The sequence below is a fragment of the Asparagus officinalis genome, chromosome 3 (genome assembly GCF_001876935.1).
Source record: "Asparagus officinalis chromosome 3, Aspof.V1, whole genome shotgun sequence".
Lineage (NCBI taxonomy): Eukaryota > Viridiplantae > Streptophyta > Magnoliopsida > Asparagales > Asparagaceae > Asparagus > Asparagus officinalis.
The window spans coordinates 45615920-45626343 of NC_033796.1; the positions used below are offsets into that span (position 1 = coordinate 45615920).

The 10424-nt window shown below is 37.0% G+C and overlaps 2 protein-coding genes across 2 annotated transcripts in view; both read left to right on the forward strand.

Annotated features, from left to right (window-relative positions):
• Positions 1-2480, forward strand: part of LOC109835044 — a 27736-nt gene extending 25256 nt beyond the window's left edge. Inside the window, exons 13-15 of the mRNA XM_020403043.1 lie at positions 1633-1683; positions 1795-1857; positions 1940-2480. Coding sequence (XP_020258632.1) covers positions 1633-1683; positions 1795-1845 — 102 coding nt within the window. The 3' untranslated portion in view covers positions 1846-1857; positions 1940-2480. The remainder of the gene's footprint in view (positions 1-1632; positions 1684-1794; positions 1858-1939) is intronic.
• LOC109833997 (DDB1- and CUL4-associated factor 6) overlaps positions 3397-10424 on the forward strand; it is a 32334-nt gene continuing 25306 nt past the window's right edge. Inside the window, 3 exon segments of the mRNA XM_020401884.1 lie at positions 3397-3750; positions 5629-5697; positions 9012-9089. Of these exon segments, the coding sequence (XP_020257473.1) occupies positions 3664-3750; positions 5629-5697; positions 9012-9089 (234 nt within the window). The 5' untranslated portion in view covers positions 3397-3663.

The window sequence follows — 10424 nt, forward strand, 5'->3', positions numbered from 1 at the left end:
AGCACATATATATATATATATATATATATATATATATATATTAAAAATTAACAATTATATTAACTATAACAATTTTACTATGTTTAATTTCAAATTGAGAAATAAGCTCATTTCCTTAAAAAAAACCCTACAAATTGACTTCATATCATCAAGTTGGTGGACTCTCAACTCAAAAAATATTGTGTCACCCACACCAAGATTATGTGAGATGAACAAGGTTCAAGGGTCTATCTGAAAAAACACCAGTCTAGAGCGAGGTGGGCTTTCATGAGTAAACCAAAAAGCTAGTTGAGCCCAATTAAACAGCCCGAATGATACCCTGAATAAACGTTCCCACAACAAATCAACGGTCCAGATCTTCCAACCCTAGAACGAACGCCTCAGATCCACCCTCATCCCATTCCCACTCCCTATAAATGCCCTCCCCTCATTCCTCACCCCAAACCCTAGAAAACTCTCCTCCCTTCAAATCCTCCCCTCAAAACCCTAATCTCCCCTCCCCCGCCGGCGCCCTCCCTTGCCGGAGCCCCTCAAACCGCCGCCGCTCGTCAACACTTCCCCGACCTCGTCTTCGATCTCCAAGCTTCCCCAACACGTGGGAAATGAGCTGCTCCCGTGTCCCCTCCGTTTGGGTGCGGAAACGTACCCAAACCACACCCGACGCGGGTACGGCGCCAAAATTGCCATGTTGGGTTATCATAGAGAGCAACCCAAGTTCGAATCTTGCTGGCCATAAATTTTTAAGCAGTACTTTAAAAAAATTGATACCGCTATGTTAGTCCAAATCCCCCCCCCCCTAAAAGGGTCAATTTGCGGAGACATGTTAGAATATAGAATTATAATCCTCAACTCTCCCACAACTTTGAAGTTTTGGTGTAATGCAGTTTTGGAGTTTTGTTAAGGCTGGGTGGGTTGGATACTTGGATGCATCCAAAGTTACAGCTTCCCTTTGTATTTATTTCCCCTTTTTTTATAGTTGGCATTTAAATGAATTTGATCCATTGGATTTTTGCAAAGCTTTATTTTCTGGCAGTTGTAATGTTAAGAAATTTTCAATCAAATGAACTCGGTCAGTTGGTGAAGAAGATAAATGTTGCAATACTTGATTTCAAGTGTTTTTGATTTTATGTAGTTGGATATGGGAATTGCAGAAAAGGCTGATATCTGAAATTGCTAAAATGGCAGCATAATTTTGTTTATGATGTCAAACCTGTTTTAAAGATGTTTGTTACTTCTTACTGTATCCTCTGATTTCGTAAAAAAAAACTATAGAATTTCCGCCAAGCTTGAAATGAATTGGATGCTTAGGTGCTGTTGTGTTATTCAGAAAATTTTAATTAGATGAACTTGGTTGGTTCGTGAAGGAGTTAAATGTTGCAATTACTGTAGATTTCGATAGTGGTTTTGGATGTTTGTACAGTTTGGATTTGGATATGGGAATTGTGGAAAGCTAACAGTTAAAATTGCTAAAATGGATGCGTAATTTTATTTATGATGCCAACCCTTATGACATTGGTCGCTTTCTAACTGTATCCTCCAATTTCATAAATTTTAAGTGCAGAATTTCCTTCTCGCATGTTCAGTGAAATTTCTAATCCATCTAACAACACATTTTTTCCCCTTGTGATTCAGAGGAATAAACAGATGAAGAGGGTTTTCACCGTATTGCACGAAGAACTGAAGGTGTAGTGATGCTAACACACTGGGACCATTTCAAAAATTATATAAATATGATTCACCATAACTAATTAAAACCTTTCAGTAGTTATTTACTCTGTTTACATATATTTGCAGACACTAAAACAGAGAATTCAGGACTTCGTTGAGATACATAGTAGAGAATGAACAATTCATTTTGTAAGCTTTTGTCTCATCAACATTTTCCCCCCTCACTATTTGAGACTTATTTGTTGTTCACTCCAACACTTTCTACATGCAGCATGCAGATACATTTAGAAACAATGTCACGAATAAAGTCATTGTACGTAAGGAATCATCTAGCTGAGGAGCTATGCTCAAGAAAATGGAAAAAGGAGCAACTAATGCTGACATCTTTTGATTCCTGAAGAATTTGTTGAGGACCGGTGGAATGGAAAAATTGATTATTTCGACATGAAGGGAATGAAGTTTGACACATCACACATGGACTGTAAAGTACCAAGCTTCTAGATTAGCTTGGATGTAAAATACTTGCAATCTTTCTCAATAGCTTACATCAGTTAGGCTGTAAAAATTTTGTAGCTATTGTTTTAGCAAATGTAGGTGCTTGTAGAAGCTAACATGAAAACGAGTTCGTGAAGAGGTGAAGAGAGAGAGAGGTTTTGGTGTCATGCGTAGCTAGTGCTTAGAAATTTATTCCCTCTGTTTTCTTGTTTTCTATTGTTTCCTGCTTTTCTTTCCATTTTTCATTCAATTGTAATAAAATCATTGGAAATATGAAATACGTAATCAATTTTAGATGGTCTCAAGCATTCAACATGAAATATTATTTTCCAAAATCTCGTGGTTGGTTCCATAAAGAGCACCTCTTTTTGGAAGTATGAAATAGGTTTTCAAGTTGAAAAGATGCAGGTTCTATTTGGTACGGTCCTTCAGACCATTACCGGTCGGCATCATTGACGTTCTTAGTGCAGTTACTGCTAGACGCCTGCACCCCTTGCAAAAGAAACAATGACCTGACGTGGTCATCAGTTTGTGTTAGCAGACGCTTCAATGTCCCGTCTCGGCTGGTGCTGTCACGTTTATAAATCGATCAACAAATCCTTCGTGGCAAAATACAAGATAGCCAACTCCATCCTTAGCAAGCATGAAGATGCGAGTAGCTCTCGCTTTGTACTTGAAGTCTTTAGGTTAAGCATTATCTGCATATTGCTAGCTTTGGCGCTGCAAGAGATTTGGTCGGGACCATGCCCCAGTCTCTCTGGCGTATGTGCTCCTACCCTTACTAGAGTTCTGCTCGTGCGATGGGTCTGGTCGAATTCTCTCAAGAAGTTTCTCATTTCCCATTCCAACAATTCAGCATTATCATTTTCAACTTTATTTGCTCATTCAGGTTTTGCTGCTTGAATCTTGTTTCACATGACCACGAAGATACCGTGTTGTCTTAAGGGTCAATCTGAAAGCTCTCAGTTAAATTAGTTTTGACCTAAATCAGTTTAGTTCCGAATGAGCACATGACCTATCAGATCTCATAATATTTATGAGTGGTTGGTGGATTAGTTTGAAAATTTTAGCTGTTCTATCTATGACGCAAACTACCGTATTACTATTGGAGTGGTGCTGACAGTCTGGACCAGAGAAAGTGGAATAAGTAACACAAACTCAATTTTTGAAGACCAAAAGCCGACTTCTCACCCGAAATACCAACGAAACTACATCCAAAATATAGCACGGATCGAATCTCAGCTTATTCTCACCCGAACCCGATATCAAGCGAATACCGAGGGCAAGGTTGGTTCGAGAAGCGAAGAGATGACGACAGCAGGAGCTGGGGTTGGAAAACCGCAGAGTAGCCGTGTGTCACCACACTCTCTCTCTCTACCGTCACCAAAACCGGCATAAGTCTAGAGAGAGCGAGAGAGAGAGAGAGAGAGAGAGAATTAGAGGGGGGCGAGAGAGAGATATACAACTAGGGTTCGCGATTTCTTGAAGGATTCATCAGCAATGGAGCCTTGGAGTTACGCCGATGGCAATATCACGACGTTACTGGAGTCTCGCCGGTTCGACCCTCTTCAGGTAATCTCTCTTCAGGTAATCTAATTCATTGACCTTCAGCTCTATTTCCAGTTATCTCATCAAAATTTCTGTTCTTTTTGCTGTGTCAACGATTCGCTAACGAAATGGGAATTGAGGAGCTTAGCGTCATATAGAGCAAATTTGATATAGTTTGTAATTGTTGTTAGGAAAACTGCAAATTTTCAGCTGTGACAAGCTTTGAAGTTCCTGAGGGGTTTAGTTATGATAGTGGGATTAGTCATACGAAGAAAAGATAATCAGATATCGGCACTCATAGGGTCATGTGCGGATAAGTGTTAAAGAATTGGAGGATGGCTACAATTTTTGTAAATATGAAGCTGGGAGTTGAGAAAGGGGCGCAAAAGGTAATTTCAGGAACCTTTTGTGGTGCACAATGTACTCAAAAGAGAATTCTATGAACCTTTAGATCCAATCAGTGCTTGTTTCATCAGACTTTCTAACGGTGAATACTTGAGTAGAGACAAGATAAACTTTTTTTTTGTATTTCATCCATTGAAGAATATATGGGTAGTGCCTTCGTTCTATTTAATCAATTTCACTGGTCAAATCAGACGGATGAAACAATAGGAGTGTTAACTGTTAAGTGGTGGACACCGGAGATACTTGAAAAAAATTGCCCGTGGTATTTTTCTTTTTAAGATTATATTTTCCTTTTTAAAAATTAAACTATAAACTTTTTCATGCTTTTTGATGTGGTGCTCCAAGGCTGGTGTTTCCAAGGCCTTTCTTTTGCTTCATCGGACATCAGTAAGATCTTCTCTTTCAAATTTTGTTCTTGTTGACAAATTCACATGCTTTTGGTCATCGATTGTCTTTTGATTATCCACACAAATGTGAGATACTTATTGAATTATGCGTACAGAAGAGAAAGGACCAAAGAATTGGTAAGAATCGGTGACATAAGATTAAAAGGATGTTGACCGTGAGAATCACATTGGATACAGAGCCAAAATTTTGGATTGTTTGAGCGTAATGACCGTGAATAGAGAGTTAGGCCTCAATGTTCTTATGCAGATGACATGGGTGATAGACGTGAAACTGATACAATAACATGTATTTCCATGAACATGGCCATTATGCAAGTGGGAATAAGCCAGCATGGAGAGTCAAATGGGAGGTCTTTCTGAGTCAAAAGGATGTCCCGTTCGGAGCACATAAGGAACAAAGGACATTCAAACTACAAGTCATTTAACCTTATATGTACTATTCAATCTTGCATATCACTTAATATCTCTTGACCTATGTTTCTTGTGGGTTGAGTTTCTGTTTCTTGCTTTAGGCCATAGAGTGAACTTGATGAGATCTGTGCCCTTACTATATTGTCCTCAACTTCAATTTCATCATATATGCTCGATTTCTGGATGGCAATTGAACGTTGGTGTAGCTTGAGCTGGGTCACAAACATCGCTTATGTTGCCCAAATGATTTCAATAAAGAATGGGTCAGCTTTGAGTCAGGGGCAGTTCCAAATTGATTAGAAGTTTTATTTGGCGGAGATGAAGGATGAGCTGCTTGAGAAGCAAGTAACGGGGAATTAAAAGCCAAGGTTTGCATGAAAATAGCATATGAACTGGGGTAGCTGGTAGTTTCTTCATGTTGGCCACCATTTCCCTTATAGAATTTCAATTATCTCTGACATTGGGATGACGCTTACAAAGTTGAGATACAAATCGGCTCCTGATGATTTGTCTGACTGTTTCCTCATGGTTTCTAATATTTTTCTCAAAATTATGTCTAACATTCAGCCTGGAAATTGTGATATCAAACATTAGTTCTTTTAGTAGTTTTATCTTGGAGACTTGGATCTAATTTTATTTGATTTTATTTTTTTATAGAATTTGCATGATATATAACTTATTTTATCTTATGCAGGATGTGAATCGGAGGTTACAAATGCATTCATCTCTGGTACAACGGCTGGCACTTGAGAAGGAAATGAAGGTCTGTGTTCTAAATCCATTGATATGCTTATATGCACTGAAATGTTTAGAATGATGCATAAGTAATTGTGCAAGTCTGTTTTGTCCCTTCCTTCTGTTTCTTTTAATTGTAACTATCCTCTTCGTACTCAAAGATAAGCCGAAAACAACTTCTTCATTCTCTTCCCTCTTGTTTTTAAGCCAATATTTACCTTGTTAATTACTTTCTTTTTTGCTGAAGGGTTATGTTATTCCTTTCCCACTCAAAGATGAATCCCCAAAAAAGATATTTTTCCTTCACTTCTCTTAACTTGTTTCTGACCTTGAGTAACCTTGAACTACCTGTTCACTCTTATATCTTTTGTCTTCTGCTCAATTCAATTTTTGTGTTGATGGATGGAATTTTGAAATCGTCCAGGATATTTGTTTGTTCTTATCTTCTGTTTTGTACTTTATTTAATAAAAAGAATTTTGAGAACATTGCTAGGCAAGGTTTTAGCTTCTGAGCCTTTATGCATTTTTGGGTGCCACTTCTCAGAAAATAAGAATAGAAAGTTTGGACTTGTAATGCAGTGAAATTGATTTCTGATAATGCCTTTTCCTGTTGTTTTTCTTGGTGTTCTGTTAAAAATTCTGGAGCTTAACATAGTTGTTTCAGTGGTCCAGCTGTTATTTATCAAAACAGTTTGAGGGTGTAAATTATTGTGACTTCCAGGTATCTACAGTTTCCAAAATAACTATGGCCTGAAAATGACATTTTGTTGCATTTACCTGATAATGGTAGAATAGTTTCTGTAGTTCTTGTTTAAAATTTTGGACTTAAAAGTGGAAATTCTTTTATACTATAAATTTGGTCATGCCTTTGCCAGGTAAATATACCCGCCTTGCAACCATGAGTTTTGTGTGTGTTGGCCATTCACTCTTTCATATCCAAACCAGAATCTCGAGGAGGGAGAAGGCTAATTTTATTTTAATACTAAGGCATAAAGTCAAAAAATTATTTTATGGATCATAAGAAAACATCTATTATGATTGTGTGTGGCACTTGTAACCTGATAATGTTCTTAGAAAGCATGATTATGGAGTGGTCGCAGGTAACGAGACTTGATAGTCATGGTTCTCTTTGTGGACAGGGTGAGTGCCATTAATAAATTAATATAACCCTTATGGATTTTGATTATGAGCTAATGATCTGAACAAGAGGCCCATCATGTACTCATCTATGACTTTTGTCAATGTTAACAATAGAAGATATGGAATAATTTTGCTGCACATAAAGGGAGTGCTTATTATCGTAATTTGGAAGAGATGATTGGTGTTTACAATTTGGTTGAAAGAGAAGATTAGGGTACCTATAATTTATATATTGGGACTCAGTGGTATCCTTGGCACAATAGTAAGAGTTGTTGCCATGTGACCTAGTGTGCAAAGGTTCGAGTGGTGGAACAACCTTTTGGAAAAATAAAATTCAAGGTGAAACTACGTACAATAGAAAGCGGTTCGACCATGTGTCAGACCTCAGGCATGGCGGGAGCTTCATGCACTGGGCTGCCCTTTTTATTTGATTATTGATTTCTACTGTTCCCAATTAATATAGGATTTATGTTTCATACGTGAGAAGAGTGGACATTCAAATTTTTCTTGGAGTTTTTATGCTTTGAATTTTGAGCTGCTCCAAAGTTTTGTATTACAAGAACTTCGGATAGCAGATGGAAAAACAATTCAGAAGTGAATACTGATGCAGAAAGACAAGATAGAGATTTCTTGAGAGATCTTATTGGGATAAAATAAAACAATAAACAAATATTATTGAAAATGCACTCCCCAGAATAAATGATACAAATGCTTGATCTTCAAGCCCGAAGCCTGAGCGCTTCATATGCTGGCAATTCATATGCCTAATATTACCTGGCAGAGTTTCTTACAAACATTCTTCTCCTCCTCTCAAATGAAAGCACATATAATTCAGATAAGAAAAATCCTAGCTAAAAACAAGACAACATAAAATAACATCCTAACTAAGAAGCGATAATATCGGATAAGATTCTAACCAAATGAGATGATAGAATTAAATAAAACTATAACTAATTTATCTAATCTTAATTGAATTAAGTCAAATTCAACATTCTTCAAATCTTTTCCAGATTCAGATCTGGGTCTGTCCATCACTTTCCTCCCACTATCAAAAAGTTTCTCTTATATTTCTAAGTAGGAAAAACTTCTATCTCGTTGTACGCCAGCCATGATTCTTAGTCATAGTATTGTATGTAATTTTTACTCGGCCAAAGTATAGGGAATCTGGATTATTGTTTAATTGGGGTATAATTAGGCACAATTCTGTCTTGTAACCCCCATTTGGCCTATAAGGAACCATAATTTGGAGATGAGCCTCATATCAAGAACCAAATTTTGGGTAGGCTCAGATATGGATCTCATACATCCAAGGCTGACCTGAAAGACACAAAGCGGATTTGACCTGAGCCTTACTAGGAGGAACTACCACTTACTAAATTGTTTAATCTGGTAAAAATTATGGACTTTAGTCCTCTTTATCTGCTTCTGCTCCTGAGGACCATGTGAGTCTAGACTAACTTACAACCATACGTTTGTTTTGATAATATAATGAAGAAAATCCAACGAAGATTGCAGATATTCTCACATCATAGGCATCAAAGTTCCTCACAAAGAAACAAATTTGAGACTATATAAATACCCTTACCTTATTCAAAAAGGTAAACCCTAGAGGGGTTTTAACTATAGTTATCTTTTGTAGAACAATTGGTGAACTCCTGAGCCTAAATCCAGCATTGCGGGTTGACACCCTTTTGTGTTCATAGTGTTGGCTACACAGATAGAGCCACCTAGACAGCTACCTGTTCACTCTCAGTCATGCACCTATATACCTACCTGTTCAATATCATCCATGCAACTAAAAGAATGAAATATGCGTTCATATCTTTGTTTTAGAATCATCTTAAGTAGTACCAATACATTCAAATCATGCTTTTCCTAATATTAATGATACTCAGAAGAATGCATATAGATCGTCGTTTTACTAATATAAACAAGGTGAACCATCCATTTTAGGTCTGAGATGTTTAGTTGAATAAGTTGTCTTTTTAGGCAATCTGCTGCTCTATAACTTTTTAGAGCATGTACAAAGTGTGTTCTCATCTTGAATCAATCAATATTGACTGCTTACTGTTCATAGAAAAAATTATTCTGTTCGTGGCACTTCGTTCTTTCTTTCTTTCGTTTGCATACTCTGGTGAATTTTGCTATTTTTGTTGCTTTGCTAGTTGAAGTTCTTGTGCAATTGACTGCTTCTACTGACAGGGCCATGAAGGTTGTGTGAATACAATTGCATGGAACTCAAAAGGAACACTTCTGATATCTGGTTCAGATGACATGAGAGTATGTTTATGTACTTGCCCTTAAAGTAGACTATACCACGTTCCCCCATGCCATTCTGTTCTGCTTGGATTGCCCTCTATGTTTTCTCATTTACTTATCCACATTGTATATAAAAGGCAAGATAAGAAGAGGAAAACAGTTGATATAATTGTCATATTGATTGCACAGTATCAGTGTAAAGCTTTTCAATGTACACATTGACTGCTAAGAATTATTATTGTGTCTACATCAGTGATGGTTACAGTGTGGGTTGTGTTTCATCTTTTTAACATGTTCCCGTTAAGAATTGAGAAATTGGTTTCCTGATGATAAATGGATTGGTCCAAATTCGGCTATCCTCCTTTTAACTTTGATGTACTTCTTATATTTGACTGGATTGGATACTTAACAAGTTTGGACTGTGTTTCTTCTTTTTTACATGTTCCCATTAAGAACTGAGAAATTGGTTTCTTGATGATAAATGGATTGGTCCAAATTCAGCTATCCTGCTTAACTTTGATAGATTTCTTATATTTGACTGGAATGAATTCTTACAGCTGAACATTTCAGTGTTAGAATATTAAGTTATGCCGAAAATTATAATACAGCTTTTATAAATATCATGCCAGCAAAACTGTTAGCACACCTTTTATTACCAGGCACTTCCGTGTGTATTTGCATGGAGGCGCTTGCGATGCTTGCTTGTGCATTTCTGTGTGTGCACTTTTGTGTTTGCTATGAGTGGATGCCGAACTTATTTCACTGTGATATGTACTTGATTTTAGTTGTGCTTTGCACTCAAATATATACCTACTGTGGTATGAAGCCTGCACAGTTGGACTCTATACAGAAGAAAAATTGTTGTATTTTTTTGAAACAAGGAGACTTTTTACTCTCTCCCATTATAGGGGAGAAAGTATCCTTGCCACTCATTGATAATGCCGTGATTTGAACAATACATTGTCATCAGTCCTACTTTATCCACTTTTATCAGGTTTCCTCTTAAGGATGAAACAATATTGTTCCTTTGGTCACATCATATTATTACTACTACTTGTGAATTTGAAGTTGGCACCAGTTTAATATCTGACTAAAATTAGCTAAATCCTCCATGGAGTTTTCTTACCTCAGAGTTGTGCTCTATTTACAGCTCCATAAATGGTCAACCAGTATTTATTCACATACTACTTGCTTTATACTGGTGTTTTATCCTTAATTTCTTCTTTTTTAGATTTTTATTTAGGCAAATTTTTTGAACTACGTTGTTACTTTGTCTCTGTGTGTGTATGTGCGTGTTTCTGTTTTTTGTTGTTTTTGTTTTTGTTTTTTGTTTTTTTTTGGGTGGGGGGGGGGGGG